The sequence below is a fragment of the Rhinichthys klamathensis genome, unplaced genomic scaffold (assembly GCF_029890125.1).
Source record: "Rhinichthys klamathensis goyatoka isolate OS25496 unplaced genomic scaffold, OSU_Roscu_1.1 h1tg000140l_1, whole genome shotgun sequence".
NCBI classification, from domain to species: domain Eukaryota; kingdom Metazoa; phylum Chordata; class Actinopteri; order Cypriniformes; family Leuciscidae; genus Rhinichthys; species Rhinichthys klamathensis.
In genome coordinates this window covers 2,121,446-2,142,155 of record NW_026606675.1, presented here as the reverse complement: position 1 = coordinate 2,142,155, position 20,710 = coordinate 2,121,446, and the positions used below count along the sequence as shown (strand labels likewise).

General features: G+C 46.7%; 1 protein-coding gene across 2 annotated transcripts in view; it reads left to right on the top strand.

Annotated features, from left to right (window-relative positions):
- gabbr2 (gamma-aminobutyric acid (GABA) B receptor, 2) overlaps positions 1-20,710 on the top strand; it is a 255,725-nt gene that overhangs the window by 186,235 nt on the left and 48,780 nt on the right. For both annotated transcript variants that reach the window (XM_056257645.1, XM_056257646.1), the window contains exons 8-11: positions 2,159-2,219; positions 12,665-12,745; positions 14,171-14,321; positions 14,859-14,991. In XM_056257645.1, the coding sequence (XP_056113620.1) occupies positions 2,159-2,219; positions 12,665-12,745; positions 14,171-14,321; positions 14,859-14,991 (426 nt within the window). The remainder of the gene's footprint in view (positions 1-2,158; positions 2,220-12,664; positions 12,746-14,170; positions 14,322-14,858; positions 14,992-20,710) is intronic.

The following is a 20,710-nucleotide window of genomic DNA, read 5'->3' as shown; positions in this document are numbered from 1 at the left end:
GAGCAAATTAGATAGTATTTTGATCCAGTGAAGGAGCTATTTATGTAAAAATGCTAGATACTCATCTGCGTTTTGATCAGATATCCATGATTAACCTGCAAGGTCTGTTGAGGTTTTTTTGCGTCATATTTTAATTCATTATTTTGCTGGAAACTTTACTTCTTCTGTTAATGATTGTTTTCTAACTAGGTAAAGGGATTTATTATTTATATATTTAATATTAATTGGTTTCTTCCTCTTTAGCAGATGCATTTTAATTTAAAGTTTCTTGCAATGCTCTTATTGCTGTGATGATCTCTCACGGGCATAAGAAGAAGAATGCAAAAAAGCCTTTTTATATTTTCTGGATCACTGTTATTTGCGATTGAACCTACTGTACAACTTTTTTCTTTGCCATTATGCTGCTTCTTAGTTTGTTTGTTTGTTTGTTTGTTTGTTTGTTTGTTTGTTTTTTTAGTTGTGCTGGCTGAAGTAAGAAAAAATTGACCTGTATATACTTTTTTTTGTATGATACAAGATGTGTTTTTGTTGAAATGTCCGATAACCGGTATGCAGAAGTGTTATATATATATATATAACACTTCTGCATACCGGTTATCGGACATTTCAACAAAAACACATCTTGTATCATACAAAAAAAAGTATATACAGGTCAATTTTTTATATATATATATTAGTGCTGTCAAACAATTAAAATATTTAATCGCGATTAATCGCATCAATGTCATAGTTAACTCGCGATGAATCGCAATTAATCGCACATTTTTATCTATTCTAAATGTGTCTTGATTTCTTTTTGTCACATTATTTTTCTCATTTTAATGCTCTTATCAACATGGAAAAGTGGATCGGCTTGCCTTGTGCAAATGTATTTTATTGAAAACAACATTGGCATATACTGTGTTCAATTTCACACTAAAACATTCTCACTTGGAGCAAATAATCTCTCACACAATGTAACATTGTCCATCAATAAAATGGTGAAAGAAATATTGACGAGGTCCTGATATTGACGAGGGGGCGGAGAATTCGCATCAGCTGTGTTTGTGTGTGTGTGTGTGTGTGCTTGGCCATAAAGTGGTATTTCAGACTGGACGTGCTGCGATGATGATAGCTCAGTTCACAACGACAAAATACACAGATCACTTTGGTCTTGTCAATGGAACCATTTGGCAACTTTTTAAAACTAAACTTTCCATTCAGAATCTTATTGGCATCTATTTCGGCGTCTCGCGCTCGTCATCCACTCAAAACGTAACGTTAGCTATTTGGCCGGCTCGCAAGCCCAAACGAGTGTGTGCGGCGTGCCTGTTGTTTTGTTTCCGGTCTAGCTAGATCCGCTTGCGCTTTGGTCGACGAAGCAACAAAATGTCCTCGCGCGGCGCAAGCCATTGAAATGAATGGGTTTCATAGCGCAGCGCATGCCGCGTCCTGTTGCAAAAGCATGTGAAAAAAACTACCAAGTTTGCTAGGCCAAAAAGACCGTTAATCGCGCGATAAAAAAATTAACGCCGTTAAAATGGGTTTGCGTTAACGCCGTTAATAACGCGTTTAACTGACAGCCCTAATATATATATATATATATATATATATATATATATAATTTTGACAATATTAACTACATTCTACAACAATAAAAAAATATTTAGTTTTATTTATTTTATTTTATTTTATTTTATGCATGGACCTGAGCAATTTAACACTTTATATTATATTATATAACAATGTATATGTTATATTTTTTCTGGATTTTTTTTTCTTTGTATTTGTGAACCAGTAACCTGGCACAACCTGACAACCATCTCAGACCTCCATGCGCTCCTCTAATTTAACAAATCAATAGTGCTGCTATTAATTATGTTTGCCTCAAGAATGTGATCAATTCAAAGATCTTTAAACTAATAAATGAGCCAAAAAACAAGCACTGGGCCAGACTTCAAGCTATACACTCCCAATTTGTTGCTGTGCCAAGAGTGAAGGATATATCAACAAGATGGAAAATCGATCCTTGTAAAATATATCTGTCCAACTTGGATTATGTGCCATGATATTAATCATCTCAACTGTGCAATCAAGACTTCTGCAAACTGTCCATTTACACGTGATAAGCAGCTCTTGTGAAGGTTGTTCGCTGTGTTTTTTTTTTTTTTTTTTGCAGGGTCAGGTGATGTTCAGGAACGGGGAACGCATGGGAACCATAAAATTCACCCAGTTTCAAGGTAAGTCCATTAGATGGTCATTTTTCATGGTTAACAAGCCTTTTTATAGGAAATGCTGGATCAAATTCAGGTCGTTCAGCCAATGTGGATCATTCTCCGTGTTAAATGAACATCTCAATCTATGCCAGTGTCGTTTTGTAGAATATGTGTGACACATATCTCAGTGTGACGTTGAGTCAGCGCTTGTGCAATACATCACGTAGATGGTCGTGTGCACAGCGGCGGCTTTGGTGCCATCCTGTAGTTTAATGGGGGTCAGAGAATTCCCCTGCTTGGCCCTCTGATGTGATTAATCCAGTGAGTGTGTGTGTGTGTGTGTGTGTTTCCTGAGGGCAGGGGAGATTAACTCTGGTTTGTGGGATTTAATCTTGGTGCTGGGATTTCCCCCTCACACCCCATGGCAGCCGCAGGCCAGCGTTCCCCACCCTCTTCAGTCTTATCTGCTTCGGCACAGAGGCATCCCTCCCATAGTGTGTTACATCACCTCTTCAGACTGTATTTTTGAGCAGGCCGCAGGATCGGAGGGTTGTTTGGCTGAGGGGTGATTGAACTGTCTGTCAATATCAAGGCGAATGGCAGTCAGGGATAAATAATGGAAGAAAGAAAGAAAGAAAGAAAGAAAGAAAGAAAGAAAGAAAGAAAGAAAGAAAGAAAGAAAGAAAGAAAGAAAGAAAGAAAGAAAGAAAGAAAGAAAGAAAGAAAGAAAGGAGAAACTGTTATCAGCAGCACCCTGGAGAGCGTCGTCTTCTACACCGAGAACAATCACAACTCACACTGAATCAAAGCGCACACTTGCTTTGGGCTCCTTCTTTCTTTGGGTTTCTCACTCTGTTACTCTGCTTTCTGTCTCTCTTCATCACTCGCTCACTCACACTCATATTCACTCTGTCACTTTCTCACTCATTTGTTTACTCGCATTAAAGAAGCAGTAAGCGATTTCTGAGAATGATATTTGAAATCAACCCAAACAAACTTCCCTTCCGCCCCCTAAATGCACGAACATGCAATGTAAGAGTGGATGTCTCGTTATCATAGCAGAAGCGAAGCAAAATAGAGCTTTGCGAAAAATAAAGCGAAGATGTTGAATGAATGACAAGGAAGAACAAAAAATTGACATACATTACAAGAGTATATACAAGCAAAAGGTTTTTTTTTTTTTTTTCGTCAATAGCACATATTTAAAACCAATGTTACTCAAGTCACGTATGGAGCAGAAATACTCAACCTCTGTGTCCGTTTTCAGGTCTCTCCAGCACTGGAAAGCTTTTTTAATATTAACATGGGTCTTAAAGCTCTTGCCTGATCATAACCCTTCTATATTAGAAGAGATATTCCTTTGACCTTTTCTCTTTTGTAATGTCTCTCAGCCATCTCTCTTTCAACAGTCTTTCTTCAAATCTCACTCTCTCTCCTCCCCCATCATGAGTGGACACGGCCCCTACTGCTGATTGGCTACAAGTTTGTTGTGGTGCTCGGTCCAATCTACTTTTCAACAGTGTTTTTCAGAAATTGCTTACTGCACCTTTAACTCACTCACTCACTCACTCACTCACTCACTCACTCACTCACTCACTCACTCACTCACTCACTCACTCACTCACTCACTCACTCACTCATACCCATCATTCATGCATTTACCCATGTGCTCACATTCTTATTCACTGTATTTATTCGCATTTTTTTTTTGTTCATTCACTCACACATTCATTTAAACACATTTGCTTTGGGGGTCCTTTAGTCATTCATTAACTCGCTTCCTCGCTTATTCACTCATTCACTTTATTTGTTAACTTAGTTCAGTCAGTCTCTCTATCATTCACACTAAAATGACTTCAAAATGACTTTTTAATTGGTCCTTTAATTTGTTTTACAATAAAAATATCCATGAATCCAGATATACAGTATGTTGAGAAGCAACACTGCAAGATTTCATTCACTTGTTTTCAGAGAGAGCATCATTAATAGAAATGTATTTTATCTTACTGTAAAATGTTTAGATATTTGAACTGGAAAATAAGACACAAATGAGTTAAGAATATGAATTTTAGCAGCTCACACTCAGGTGGTTTGCTAATTCCCTCAGATTTCCCGGTTTCTTTCTGGATTCCATTAATTTCTACCCTCTGTGCTCATTTATCTCTCTCTCTCTCTCTCTCTCTCTCTCTCTCTCTCTCTCTCTCTCTCTCTCTCTCTCTCTCTCTCTCTCTCTCTCTCTCTCTCTCTCTCTCTCTCTCTCTCTCTCTCTCTCTCTCTCTCTCTCTCTCTCTCTCTCTCTCTCTCTCTCTCTCTCTCTCCCTCTCTGTTAAAGTATAGGAAGGATAGCCCAGGCTGAATATTTAAAGATGTGCTGATCCTCAATTGAACCTGCCATCCATCTTTAGAGTCCTAGTCTGTCAGCTCCTATATCACACCTCCTGCCACCATACACCAAACCATCTGGACAGGACACTCAGAGCCATTCCTTAACCTAGTTATGTGACAATCACCTGCTAACAAGATTGTGTTCGGGCCAAACTATTTCTTTCTCGTCGCCTTTTTGAAAAATACTTTTCTGACCCATATTTAAGTCTTTATAAGTGATTACAGTTGACAACTAATAAGGGAAAGCTGTCCATCAGTTTACATGCTTGTGGTTTTTGTAGTGTACCATTGATCTCATGCTCAGATAAGTACCTGAATGATGACGTTTACTACAGGAGCTCTGACATCACCTGATTATTCACAGTCAATGATTCACCTGACACAGCAAGACCACCTAGGGCACAAAACTTAATCAAATGTCAGATCGAAGGAGGTCCATTTGTACTAGTACTAGTTAATCTTGTTGGCTACCATGTTTAAATTGTGTTATTCACATGAAAGCTTGGCCTAGTTTAACCCACAGCAGTTATATGTGGAAATCTGAGACCATCAGATGAATTGTATTGAGCAGAAAATGGGTTGGCGTCTAAGTTCAGTACAGGAAATGTTTAATGTTAGCAGTTAGGAAACGTCTCGGTTACGGATGTAACCCTCGTTCCCTGAGTAGGGAACGGAGACGTTACGTCGGATGACGGAGAATGGGGGTTTCGCCAGAAAGCCAATCCTCTTCGAGTATTAAAAAACGAGCCAATGGCAAAGAAATGCCATGGGTCTGCGGAATTTGCATAATGTATCTCCGCCCCACCGCGTGGGTATTTAAGGAGAGACACCTGCAACAGCAGATCATGTCTTCGCTGAGGAGCCGAGACTGAACTCAGGCGTCGACCCAGCGGTACAGCGGAAGTGGCACGGAGACGTAACCCTTTCGTAGTCACTCCGAGTTACGTCGGATGACGGAGAATGGGGGTCCCCGTGTAATCACGCCACCTTCACAGCTGTCTTCCAGTGCCCTGCGAAGTCTGACCTCCCTGTCGTGATATAGGCACGGACGAAGGAGTCCTACTTAACACAGAAATACCAAGGTACACTGGGAAGCATATCTCAGGGGAGATATGCCGCAGCATGCCTGCCCGTAGGGAGGACTTAAGAATACACATATGGGCCGAGGGGGCTTCATATGGAGGAACACTGGAGTGACCAGCCCGTAGGGTGGCATCTACTTTCAACTCCAGGAGTGGCAAGGTGGCTTGCCGAGGGAAAGACACATGCTCAAGGAGGCTTACAGTGGAAATACACATGTGGGGGTTGCTCGGAGGAGGAACCATGCACACGGAGGCACCTAGCTGACGCACAGGCAATAGACACTGGTGCCAGCGTCAACAGTGCTGGAGGAACTCAGGGCTTCAGAGAGGAAGGCTACCTGAGGAAATATCGCACGTATCCAGTCCGTGGAGTGGAGTGGCAAGCAAGCGAGACACCTAACGGTTCCCGTGTTAGCTTGAAAAAGACAGTACACGGGAGGAGACTGGCTCCACTCGGAGATTGTAAAATCTGGCGAATGTGTTAGGTGTCGCCCAGCCTGCAGCTCTGCAGATGTCTGTCAGCGAGGCGCCACGCGCTAAAGCCCAAGAGGACGCCACACTCCGGGTGGAGTGGGCGGTCACACCAAGGGGGCATGGTTGACCTTGCTGCTGGTATGCCAAAGCAATGGCGTCCACTATCCAGTGGGATAACCTTTGCTTGGAGAGAGCCTTTCCCTTCAGCTTCCCACCATAACAGACAAAGAGCTGGTCTGAGGTCCTGAAACACTGCGTCCTGTCTACGTAAGCACGGAGTGCGCGTACTGGACAGAGCAGTGCCAAGGCTGGGTCTGCCTCCTCCCGGGGCAGCGCTTGCAGGTTCACCACCTGGTCCCGAAAGGGAGTGGTGGGAACCTTGGGCACATATCCAGGCCGGGGTCTCAGGATCACGTGAGAGTGACCGGGCCCGAACTCCAGGCACGCTTCGTCAATGGAGAATGCGTGCAGGTCCCCTACCCTCTTGATGGAGGCCAACGCAACCAGGAGCGCTGTCTTTATTGACAGGATCTTAAGCTCAGCTGATTGCAGAGGCTCAAAGGGAGCCCTCTGCAGGGCATTTAAGACCACTGAGAGGTCCCAAAAGGGAACGAGAGGAGGGCGAGGAGGATTCAGTCTCCTCGCTCCTCTCAGGAACCTGATGATCAGGTCGTGTTTTCCAAGAGACTTACCTTCAACTGCTTCGTGATATGCGGCGATAGCGGCCACATACACCTTCAGGGTGGAGGGAGACAGCCTTCGCTCCAACCCGTCTTGCAGGAAGGAAAGCACAACGCTGATCGAGCATCTCCTGGGGTCTTCTCGGCGAGAAGAGCACCAGTTAACGAAGAGGTTCCACTTCAACGCATAGACATGTCTCGTGGACGATGCTCTAGCGGAAGTGATGGTAGCCGCCACCGCTGGTGGCAGGGTACTCAAACCTGCCTCGTCCCATCCAGGAGCCACACGTGGAGTCTCCAAAGATCGGGACGAGGGTGCCATAGGGTGCCCCGTCTCTGAGAAAGGAGGTCCTTCCTCAGAGGAATTGGCCAAGGAGGTGCTGTCGCGAGGAGTACCAGTTCGGAGAACCAGGTCTTGGTGGGCCAGTATGGGGCGACCAAAATGACCTGCTCCTCGTCCTCCTTGATCTTGCACAGAGTACGTGCGAGAAGGCTCACTGGGGGAAACGCATACTTGCGTAGGCCCTGCGGCCAGCTGTGCGCCAGTGCATCCGTGCCGAGCGTGCCCTCGGTCAGGGAGTAATACAGGGCGCAATGGGATGAGTCGTGGGAGGCAAACAAATCTATCTGTGCGTCCCCGAACTGGTCCCATATCAGCTGGACCGACTGGGGATGGAGTCGCCATTCGCCAGAGGTTGGCCGGAGCCGTGACAGCTCGTCGGCTGCAAGGTTCCGCACTCCTGGAATGTAAATAGCACAAAGGGACCTCAGGTGCTTCTGACTCCATAAGAGGAGGTGGCGTGCGAGTTGCGACATACGGCGAGAGCGTAGACCACCCTGACGGTTGATGTACGCTACAGTCGCGGTATTGTCCGAGCGGACAAGTACGTGTTGACCCAGGAGCAACGCGTGGAAGCGGTGCAGGGCAAGGCGTACTGCCAGCAACTCGAGGCAATTGACATGCATGAGGCGCTGGGGTCCTGTCCAGGAGCCCGCGGCTGCATGTCACATGGCGCCCCAGCCCGTGGCAGAGGCATCTGTGGCGACGACAACATGCCTGGAAACTCGTTCTAGGGGAACTCCGGCCCGTAGAAAACTGAGGTTCCGCCACGGGGTGAAGGTCTGACGGCAGGTCGGAGTTATTGGAACCTGATCTCGAGAGTGAGCTAATATTAGCCAGTCGTCGAGATAATTCAGGATGCGAACCCCGTGTTCGCGTAGGGGAACAAGGGCTGCCTCGACGACCTTCGTGAAGACGCGAGGAGACAGAGCCAACCCGAATGGGAGAACCGCGTACTGGTATGCCTGCCCCTCGAAAGCAAACCGAAGAAACGGTCTGTGTCGAGGTAAAATGGAGACATGAAAGTAGGCGTCCTTCAGGTCTATCGCTGCAAACCAATCCTGTGGCCGCACGCATTCGAAAATGCGTTTGGCCGTGAGCATCTTGAACGGCAGCCTGTGAAGGGAGCGGTTCAAGACGCGCAAGTCCAGGATTGGCCGTAACCCACCGGTTTTCTTGGGGACAATGAAGTAGGGGCTGTAGAACCCTGACCTCATCTCGGCTGGAGGGACAGCCTCGATTGCACCCTTCGCCAGCAGGGTAGCAACCTCCGCTCTCATGACCGGGGCATTGCCACCGACCATAGTAAAGTGGACTCCCCTGAAGCGGGGAGGAGACCGTGCGAACTGAATCGCATAGCCGAGCCTGATAGTTCGGGCGACCCAACGGGACAGATTGGGGAGCTCTAACCAAGCCCCCAAAAACTGATCCAGTGGAATCATCCGAGCCACAGACGTCCCCCCGGAGGGGCAGCGAAGCGGAGTGACCGGCACAGGCAAGGGTGGCATAGCGGCCCTGAGCGTGTGCACAGCCAAGCTCCGCGCCCTGACAGAGGAGACCAGGGAAGGACCAGCGTTCCACGGGGGTCTGCTCTGCCAGGGGTCTGGCGATAGAGGGGGATGAGAGTGGTGTGGTCCGGGGACAGCACGCACTGTCATCCTCGCCCTCAGAGACAGAGCAGGACGAGAGTGGCGAGGCACGGGGGCGTCGCACACTGTCATCCGGCTCTGTATGCTCAGTGATGGACATTTCGGTTCTTTCTTTAACCACATTAGGGTGCTGCCCACCCGTGGGTGAGCAGCGGGGAGTGGAGAACAAAAGTTTCTCCCCCGGCCCTCCACCGGGGGAAGGAGGGGGCCTGCAACCGCCTCCTGGGAAAAAACCGACACCATCACTGAGCAGCCCGTCTCAGGAACGCCGCTTGGCCTGGCGTTTAGCGGGGCGCGGGGCCTGAGGGGGCTGGGGCGCCTTCCTGCGGCTTCCTCCACGACGCGGAGGCTGCTGCTGGGGCCGTGCGGGAGGGGCGGGAGCTGCAGGAGGGCGCCCTCGGCGGCGAGCAGGCTGAGGCGTCTGTGCCGACGGCTGGGTGGAGGCAGCAGCTGGCCGTCGGGGCAGAATATGTTTGATCGCCTCAGACTGCTTCTGTGCGGTCGAAAACTGCTGGGCGAAGTCTTCAACCGCTCCGCCGAAGAGGCCGGCCTGGGATATGGGGGCGTCGAGCAGACGAGTCCGCTCAACGTCCCGCATATCGGCCAGGTTCAGCCAAAGGTGACGCTCCTGGACCACATTATTGGCCATCACCTGACCCAGGGAGCGTGAGGCCACCTTCGTCGCCCGGTGAGCGATGTCAGTGGCGGCACGCAGTTCGTCGAACGTCCCTGGGTCAGTCCTGCCCTCGTGCATGTCTCTGAGCAGCTGGGCCTGGTAGACCTGTAAGGTGCTCATCGCATGCAAAGCGGCAGCCGCCTGTCCTGCAGCTCTGTGAGACCTCGCCACCATAGATGACGAGAATCTACAGGCCTTGGACGGGTGCTTAGGATTACCACGAGAGGATGCGCTCTGAGGACACAGTTGCATCGCAACAGAGCGCTCCACCGGGGGAATCCCAGTGTACCCATGGACAGCTGCGCCATCGAGGGGAGGAAAGGCGGAGAAAGCTGACGAGCGTTCACGGGAGGTCAAAGGAGCCTTCCATGATCTCGACCAGGGGCGTCGGACTGGGGGTAAAACCAGTACTGATTACCAGGGCCCCAAGGGGAGAGAGGGCCCTTGAAAAGTCTGGAATATATTGTATTTGGAACATGGGGGCCCATCAGGACTGCCTATACATAGGGCCCGGGATCTTGTGCTACGCCCCTGATCTCGACAGCTCCTCATGCAGCTCCGGGAAGAAAGGAATTGGGGTTGGCTGAGGCCGTGAGGCGGCAGCCGCACCCAAAAACCAATCATCCAGCCGCGAGCGCTCGGGACAGGGCGGAGGGTTCCACTCTAGCCCGATGCTCACGGCTGCCCGGGACAGCATGGCTGTCATCTCGGGATCCGACACGGGCAACGCTGGGACTCCCGAAGGAGGCAACGCAGCCGCATCCTCACTTCCCGAAGAATCGAGCCCACCTTGTGATGCCGCGATCGACATCGTGTCATCCTCTGGAGCGCCGAATGAAACACGCGGGGCTTCCAAAAAAGGACCCGCCTGAGTCACCGCGGCACTCGCGGGTTGCAACACAGCGGAGGGGGGCGTGGTCCGAGGACGCATCGTCGGATTGCTCCACACAGTCACCCTCAGATCACCCTGTCCCCCAGCCGAACTACCACCTCTCGTGGAGGAAGCAGAACGGGTGGTGGACGCGGGGACTCTCACTGAAAGATCATTGAGTCTTAATCTTAGTGTTGCGATGGCCATGTTCCCACAGAAGGAACATGAGTCATCCACGAGCGCTGCCTTAGCGTGTTCAAAGCCCAGACACACAAAGCAGCGCTCGTGCCCATCAGAAGATGACAAAAATCGACCGCAACCAGAAGAACACGGGCGAGACATCTTTAAAAAGACGTGCCACGTGCAGCTCTTTTAGGAGAGGAAAAACTCTGCAATGCTGAGGCGACCAGGGAGAATACACAAAGTCAGGCAGACCACTGCACAGATCGCAGGCAATGTGAAGACTCGCTGGGTACCGCCGTCACACCAACACTGGAGAGTTCGCTCGTCTCGAAGAGGTGAGTCACTTGTAAACTCAGGTCTTGTGGCTGTGGAGTGAAGAGGTTCTCTTGGCTCCGAAGCGAAAACATGATCTGCTGTTGCAGGTGTCTCTCCTTAAATACCCACGCGGTGGGGCGGAGATACATTATGCAAATTCCGCAGACCCATGGCATTTCTTTGCCATTGGCTCGTTTTTTAATACTCGAAGAGGATTGGCTTTCTGGCGAAACCCCCATTCTCCGTCATCCGACGTAACTCGGAGTGACTTTGAAAGGGAACTATATACTTCCAGGAGCTAAATGATAAATATCTTATTTCCTATGTTCTCTTTTTTAAAGTTAGTCTTCATCTCTAGAAGGAATGCATTTTTCCCTGTAAGTGTGACAGTCAATACACAAGTAGTTTTAAAGCGAACACCAGGGAGAAATATTGAGTTTTAAGATGGCTTTTGGAATAGGCTTTGCCTTCTGAGAGTAAGTCTTGTTCTCCTGGGGATTTATTGACACTAAGCTTTATTTTATTGCATTTTTGGATACAAAACCTCAAGTTATACCTAACCAACCATCTGTTTTCATCTTTAAAACCTAGTTCAGTGTTTGTTTGGGGTTTTTTCGGGGGGTTTTTTGTTAGCAATAACAAAGACAAAATGAAAAATATGCATTATGGTGATAAATAAATGGAGGGAATAAAACTAAGGGAAAAAAAGAAAGAAGTAAAAACAGCCTCATGATTTCTGAAGGATCATGTAACACTGAAGACTGGAGTAATGGCTGCTGAAAATATAACTTTTCCATCACAAATTAATTACATTTTAAAATATATTTAAACTGGTGTTATAATGTTTCACAATATTACTGTTTTTACTGTATTTTTGATCAATTAAATGCGTCCATGGTAAGAATAAGAGACTTTCAAAAATGTTAAATAATAAATGCAAAACATTTTTTACTATATTGTGCCATTTCATTCTGAGTAAAATGGGCTAAAATTAATATATAGCAAGGCTAAATATTGACTTAATTTAAAGGTGCAGTAAGCGATTAAAAAAAAAAAAACATTGTTGAAAAGTGCATCGGACGGACACATTTGTAATATATTAGTTACTTGGACTATCGTGTTATGTATGGAGCTGTTCATGAAAACTGTTTTATTTTCTGGGATGGAAGGGATGACTTTGCCATCGAAGGAGTAGAGGAGCTAAACAACAATTAGACATTAGACCTGAATTATCATAGTAACACAAATTGCTTTCACTTATTGAAGACATCATACCCTCGGGCGGCAGGCACAGCAGAATCCACCATAGTCGTTGCCTGTAGCGTGTACATGTGGTGTACATAGCGTGTACATGTGGGGGTGGAGGTATCAAGATAGGGGTGTGATCCTTTTGGGTAGGGGTGTTTGTTTTGGTGATTTCAAATATTAACAACTCTTACCAGAAATCACTTACTGCACCTTTAAAGGACATTTTTGCCAAAGCAAAAAGTGTGTACAAATCAACAATGCATCCTTGTTAGAAAAGCTAGGTTTTCTGTGTTATTCATCATAAGATCAATGTTTCAATTCATTGTTTTTCCAGACTCTCTAATCTGGTGCCTTTTAATTGATGTGCAAATGTGTGAGGTTGCAATTTACATACTTTTGAGGTCAACATCGCCCTGAGTATTCTGGGCAGTATGTTGGGCAGATTCTGCAGTGGAGCGCACAGAAACTAAATGTACTGTCTATTGTTATGTTTCTCTCTGGGGGCGCCGGCTTTGAACACACTGCTCTTATCTCCGTCATCCTCTTGTTCTTGTTGTCTTTCACAGAGGGTCAAGAGGTGAAGGTGGGCGAGTACAACGCCATTGCAGATGTACTGGACCTTATCAACAACACCATCAGGTTCCAAGGTAGGAAAAGCCCCGTTTGTGTGTGTTTGCGGGTCAGCGTTTGAGTGAGAGAGAGAGACAGAAGGTTCACACGCCTGCCAATGTTGTGTACCCACTGTTCTGTGTGTGGTCATCTGAATAATTCAAGAGTTATTTTTCTGTTTGCCCACATTGACATTCTTTTGTTTTGTTTTTTTTCCTTATTCCCTGGTTTTTTTTGTTGTTGTTGTTGTTGTTGTTTTTTTTTAATTGCCTCTGAGGAACACAGTGGTGGACAGCAAGTAAAACGTTTAATTGTCTTACTTTAATGGAACTTGTTAAGAGGGAATCTGAAGAACTCATTTGGCATACTTAACTCTTTCCCCACCATTGTTGAGATATTCCATCATTTATGACAAAACACTTCCCAGCCAATCGATGAGTTTTTCCAGCAAACCGTGTTTTTACTGTTATAGGGTAGGGCCGCAGATCTTGTGAAATAGTACAGCATCTCCGGATCCAAAAACAAGCAAAGAAAATGATCTGTGTAAACCAGAAGAAGCGGATAGAAGTTGTTAATGCACAAGTAAGCTAATGTGATCACCAAACATGAAACAGCATATAAATCAAAACTGCCCAACGTTACTGAGAAAAGTGCCGAAACCTGCAAAGAGGTATAGGACTGTGCAAGCTTTGATGGACTCAATCTATGTTTTTATCATCGTTCTGAATCCGATCTGGACAAAATCTTTGACAAAACATAATTTTCTTAGCTTTTTGTTCAAAATGTTTTTTTGAAGAAACTTACCCACATTCAAAGTGTTGATAAAAAAAAAATATGAATGAAGCTGAATAAAATCTTTTAGGCTATGTTCTTTCTTTTGATATATTCACTGTTTACATATTCACACAAATTATTCTGGGGGCCATGAAATATTTGTGTATAATATGATAAAAAATGCTGGCGCTGGCTGGAAACTTAATAATAATGAAAAATAATACTCTGGCGGGAAAAGAGTTAAGAGGGAAAAAAATGCCCAAACACTCACCCCAACTGAGATTGTTTTCTAAATGAAAAAGAGTAAACCATTTGCTTTTGAGCTAATAGCAGTAAAGCCTCACAGTTGTACTTGAAATCACCAAGGTTGTCAAGTCACGCAAATAACTCTTGACTCATTTTGGTGACTCATTTGGTTTAAGTGCTCTACTGTCTTCCAACTTCTCATTATGATGTGAGATCTACCGGTAATCGCATCTTACATCACGGTCACCGTTTTTAAACCCATCCACAAATATTATTATGTAACATTGTGCAGAAATAGAGCTAAAACTGTATGTCACATGAGTGGCATTTTACAATCTTAGTCATTTAAATTACAGAGGGAAATGTTGAAAGCTTTCTCTGAGATGACGTTCTTTGCGATGACTCCAAGAGTAACTGACTGTGAACCATCATGACTCTCGTAGGTGTTGAACCGCCGAAGGATCGGACGTTTGTGCGTCTGCAGCGCCGGCAAATAAACGTCCCCCTCTACAGCATCCTGTCCACCATCACTATCGTGGGCATGCTCATGGCAGGAGCCTTCCTCTTCTTTAACATCAAAAACCGCAACCACAGGTCAGGGCTGAGCGAGACTACGACAGGAAATAGTTCAAGAGTGAGAGAGACTATAGTCTAAGACCACACTGTAAATCTGGGATCTTTCGTTTCATGTTGAACTCAGTTTTAGGATTTTGAAAAATGTCAAATAAAAAAATGATGATAGATAATGAAAAATCTTGAGCACCAAATCAAAATGATTTCTAAAGGATCATGTGACACTGGAGAAATGGCTGCTGAAAATTCAGCTTTGCAGTACATTTTTGAGAGAATTGTTTCGATATTTTTGTCAGATATTCTTGATTCCCAGAAGATGCTCTTTCATTCAATCTTTTATTTCAATTATTATTTTGATAATATAAATTGCAATGGGATATTTTGCATAAGTTTTGAAATAATGCAAAATAAAGGCATTTTTACTAGTGGCTTTGGGCTTTTGGATCCCACAGTATATGATACAGTCATGGATGTAGATGCTCATTTAATTGCAGTTGTTAATAATAAATGAAATGTGAATATTTAATGTATCGGCTGTGTGCTTCCCTCCATCTGCAGGCTGATTAAAATGTCGAGTCCCTATATGAACAACCTGATCATTCTGGGTGGCCTGCTATCGTACGCCTCCATTTTCCTCTTTGGTCTGGATGGATCTTTTGTGTCAGACAAGGAGTTTGAGACCCTCTGTACTGTGAGTAATGACTGATTTCTGTGAATCAGATATGAATATGTCTAGAGACCATGGGTTAGTTGTCTTTTTTGTTTTGTCCCATACGTTTTCTGAGGGTACATTTATGTGCTGTAAAGGATAAATTGTCACAATGATAAGCAAACAATTGGAAAATTTGGAATTTGAATTGAAATGAAAATTGAATATGAAATTGGAATTTTAGTTTGAATGATATTGTTAATTATTCTAATTTAGAATTCCGTTGGTGTTGTAAACCAACATGCCAAACAAGTGCTAGAGAAAACGTCTCAGGTTACGTATGTAACCCTGGTTCCCTGAGAGGGAACGAGACGCTGCGTTTGAGACGCGGTGGGAACGCTCTGCGTGATTGCGTCATGAAGCACGTGTAAAATCAGTCCAATGGAAGCCCGATACGTCATGGGTGACGTCATAGACCAGGAAACTATAAATCACCCTTGAAAACAGACCACGACAGCTTCTGAAAAAGTCTGAAGCAAGTCGATCAGGGCATGCAGGAAGTATGGCAGGCAAACGCAGCGTCTCGTTCCCTCTCAGGGAACCAGGGTTACATACGTAACCTGAGACGTTCCCTTTCAAGGGAACTTCGAGCTGCGTTTGAGACGCGGTGGGAACCCCATACCCACTACGCCATAGTGACAAATGCCCGTTCTGTGTGAAGTCCTTGCGCACACTAAGAAGCAAGCAACCTCGCCCCAGGAGTGGAGAGGTCAAGGTCATAAAACCTGACAAATGTATGTGTAGAGGACCAAACTGCCGCATTACAAATGTCAAGAAGGGAAACACCCGAAATTAAGGCCGTAGAGGCCGCCATACTCCTTGTAGAATGGGCCCGTACAGCCATAGGTGAAGGCTGACCGGCCGCTTCATAAGCCAATGATATAGCCTCAACTATCCATTTGCTCATAACCTGTTTAGATGCAGGGCACCCTCTTCTTAGTGACCCAAAACATACAAATAACTGCTCTGACTTACGCCACAGGGCAGCTCTGTGAACGTAGGCATCCAATGCCCAAACTGGACATAACAGGTTCAGTTGTTCCTGATCTGGGGTATTAAAAGGTGGAGGATAAAAGGCCTGCAACACTATTGGGCCCCTAACATTAACTGGGACCTTAGGAATATAACCCGGTCTAGGGTATAGAAATGCTTTCACCATACCAGGTGCAAATTCCAGACATGACGGAGCAACCGACAGGGCATGCAAATCTCCAATTCTCTTGATAGATGAAATAGCAAGGAGAAATAAAGCTTTCAAAGTGAGGAATTTTTCTGAAACCTCTTCAATAGGCTCGAAGGGAGCCAGAGCCAGACCCTCAAGTACAATGGCTAAATCCCAAGCCGGTGCTCTAGAGTGCAGTGCAGGTCTCAACCTCAATGTACCACGGAGAAAACGAGTAATCAGAGGATCTCTCCCAAAAGAAGTACCCCCCAGAGGGGTATGATAGGCCGAAATAGCCGCCACATAAACTTTTAAGGTGGAAGGAGATAATCCAGCAGAGAAACGGTCTTGCAGAAAATCGAGAACTGAACCAACAGGGCAGTTAACAGGATCTAACTGACGCTCACCACACCAGGTGGAGAATAATTTCCATTTCAGTGCATACAGTCTTCTCGTGGAAGGAGCTCTGGAATGGAGAATGTCTCAACGACCTCAGTCGAGAGACTGGATTCTATGAGCCTGGCCCCCTCAGAGGCCAGGCCCACAGTTTCCACAACTCCGGTCGAGGGTGAAATATCGTGCCCCCTGCCTGGGACAGCAGGTCCCTCCTGAACGGAATCTCCATGGGAGAGCCGTCCAGAAGAGACAAAGTCCGAGAACCAAACTCGAGTCGGCCAGTATGGGGCTACTAGTAGCAGATGAGCCCCTTCCCGGCGAACCCTCTCCAGAACCTCCGGGAGCATAGATATCGGGGGAAATGCGTACAGGTGCAGCCTCGGCCACACCTGCACCATCGCATCCAGTCCGAGAAGAGCTGGCTGCGTGAGGGGGAACCATATAGAGCAATGCGTTGTACAAACGATGTGAAAGGTCGACTTGACTTTAGTTAGACCAAAGTTCTCCCTAAGAAGCTCCACCACCTCGGGGTGAAGTCTCCAATCCCCTGGGCCTCAGCCCCTGCCTCAACAGGATATCTGCTCTGATATACGAGACCATCAGTGTGTTGTCCGCCATTCGCCGAGCAACCACTCATGATCGCCCCCACTTGTGAGGGAAGCATCCGTCGATAGCAATATGCGTCGACAAGAAGCCCCCAACACTGGGCCTGGGCGAGGAACCAAGGTTCTTCCACATGACCGAAGCACGAAGGCATAGCCGCGTGACCTTGATCATGCGAAAACGTATTTCCCCTCGGAGAAAACCCCTTGGTCCTGAGCCACCACTGCAGGGGTCTCATGAACAGAAGGCCAAAAGTAATACGTTGGACGCAACTGCCATGAGACCCACCCGTCTGAAACTGTTTCACAGTGAGTGACTGGCCTAGATATACCCCATTACGGCTGTAAGAATTGCTACACCTAGAAAAGTGGTCCTCAGAGCACACTCTTCTTGGCGTTGAGAGGCAACTCCAACATCCTTAATGAGACAGAACGACATCTCGATGCCGAACTGCCATAAACTCAGATTGAGCTAGGAACAACCAATCATTGATGTAGTATAATACGCGAATGCCCTGGAGTCTCAGAAGAGCCAGAGCTGCATCCACGCATACTGTAAAGGTGTGGGGTAATAAACCTAGGCCAAATGGAAGAACCCGATAATGGTATGCTTCGCCCCCGAAAGCAAACCTCGGGAACCTCCCTCATCCTCTTTCGGAAACAATGAAGTAATGGCTGTCTGCTGGGAGGAGGAACCCCTTCTACAGCTCCTTTTGCAGAAGTGACAGTACTTCCTGCTCCATAACCAAAGCCTGCTCGGGGTCCACCAATGAGAGGAGGACCCCTAGAAATCTGGGCGAACGAGAACCGAACTGAATTCTGAAACCCTTTTCTATAGTGTGCAGGACCCACTGAGAAATATGTGGCAGTAGTTTCCACGCTGCCAGAAATTTACTAGGGGAACCAGTCTCTCAAGACTGGCCTCTGGATTTGTTTGAACAGTCACTACGGCGCCCTGAAGCGGCGAACCGGCAGGGAACAACCGAACTGACCATTCTACGACCCTCCTCAGAGGATCGTATGGGGATGCTGACACCTCGGTGCCCTGAACGGCGAACCGGCAGGGAACAACCGAACTGGCAGCGCTGCAACCCTCCTCAAAGAGTTGCACCCCAGAGGAAAAACGATTTCTCAAAACCGTCCCTTGGTTGAACAGTCACTACGGTGCCCTGAAGCGGCGAACCGGCAGGGAACAACCGAACTGACCGCTCTACGATCCTCCTCGGAGGATCGTATGGGGACGCTGACACCTCGGTGCCCTGAACGGCGAACCGGCAGGGAACAACCGAACTGGCAGCGCTGCGACCCTCCTCAGAGAGTCGCACCCCAGAGGTCGCCGAGGAGAAACGATTTCTCAAAACCGTCCCTGCCCCGGAGGAGCCCTCAGAAGCCTGATAGCCTTTTTTTTCTTTTTCGTTTTCTTGCGACAGGACTTCTTGTCTAAGCTTTATTAGAGATGATGACAGTCCTCAGATCTTGCCTACCTCTAACTAGCTTAGTTCCTACGACCCTCCTCGGAGGATCGTTGAAAAAAGCAGGCACTTCGGCGCCCTGAAACGGCGAACCGGCAGGGAAACGGAACTGACTGCTCTTCTTTTTTCTTATTTGAAGGCTCGTTTGGGGACACTGACACCTTGGTGCCCTGAAACGGCGAACCGGCAGGGAAACCGAACTGGCAGTACTGCGACCCTCCTCAGAGAGTCGCACCCCAAAGGGTGCTGAGGAGAAACGATTTCTCAAAACCGTCCCTACCCCAGAGGGGACCACCCTTAGAAGCCAGATCGCCTCGGCGTCAGGGCTTCTCCTTTGTCAAAGCTATTTTAGAGATAAAACAGTCCTCAGATCTTGCATGTCTCTAACTGGCTAGACTGCGACCGCCACCCAGGTACCCCTCAATTGCGGAGGAGCCCGAATGGCGACGCTCTGTTTTGCACTTTGTGCTGAGAGGAGCATAATAGTTCTCAGGAACATTAGATTGGTGAGGAAGAAACCTCTGGAACGCCGCTGAATGGTTTATTTCTTAGTTTTCTTGAAAGCGGAGCGTCCAGAAGAACAGACATAATTATATCTTTATTTTCCTTTATCTTTATATCAGAAAAACTTATATATATATACATATATATCACTCTGCGGCCACCAGCAGGAAACAACCGAACTGGCAGCGCTGCGACCCTCCTCAGAGAGTCGCCCCTCACATTCATCCATGTCCTTATATACTCTACCCACCAGCGCTGCCTATGTATTCATTATTAAGATGGCTGGTGGGTAACGTCGGGGTTAATAACGATAACGCCGACTCGGGAGAGAGAAAGCTCGCAAGCGTCTCTTTAACCCGAGGCAATGTCATACTATGATACTTAATACCCAAACATTACTATAGTCAGACATCTGGGGATTAAACACATAAAATACAAACTGGTTTATTCCACGATCTCGACACCTCAGTGTGGAGATAGGGAAAAACCACAGTCCCCGACGAGGAGGCTGAGATACAGAGTTTTCCTGTTTTAAGATACAGTTCATCTAACAAACTCTTCTTTATTTTCAATCTCATAATGTTCAGCTGGCCAGTAAATATTTAACTGGCAACAGCACTAGATAAAACCTCCTTTTTTTCTTTAAAAAAGCTCCTCTTTATTCAACAGAGTTATGAGCTGGAAAATGTATTCATTGAAAACTCAAACATCTGCCTTTTTATAAAGATTTGTATTTGTTTTCTTTCTTTTTAAACAAAACACTAACGATACCAATTCCTCGGAACTGGAAATCGCAGCACACTAGATCTGGCATGTGAAAGCTGAGAAAGGGCGGAGCCCGTCCCAACCCCCGCTGTCAGATCCGTTTTCGAACCCCGAAATACGAGCCGTCTCCGAGCCTCGGCAACAGAGAGACCCGCTCGGGGAACGCGAACCGAACCGTCCTCCTCGAAGAACGCCCGGCGAGAGCGGAGCGTCCTCACGGACAGCTTCTCGCAATGCACAGTCAGATCCCTCGAGAAATGACTGTTGCATGCTCCACTCCCAAACAGCAACAAAAAGCTGATGTGTGTCCCCACCCGTGATGTAACGAGGGCAGGGAACAACACAACGTCTATAATATTGCTTCGCTCGCCATAATGATAGATAGTGATATATATATTGGGCTTGACAAACAACAATAAATAGACAAGGACAGAATCACAGAGAGCGCTTGCTGAAGACTACAGAAGCTGTCGTGGTCTGTTTTCAAGGGTGATTTATAGTTTCCTGGTCTATGACGTCACCCATGACGTATCGGGCTTCCATTGGACTGATTTTACACGTGCTTCATGACGCAATCACGCAGAGCGTTCCCACCGCGTCTCAAACGCAGCTCGAAGTTCCCTTGAAAGGGAACAAGCATTTGTGCAACTGGATATCTGACTCAAAACCTTTCTGAGATTTCGAGCTTCCCCTGTGCCAACCTCCACGGGGACAACTGTCCCTGGTCTCCTCTATATTTGAATCCGAACACTTTTCACCTCTACTCAGGCTGTATTACCAAACTGAGTAAGCATGATTGG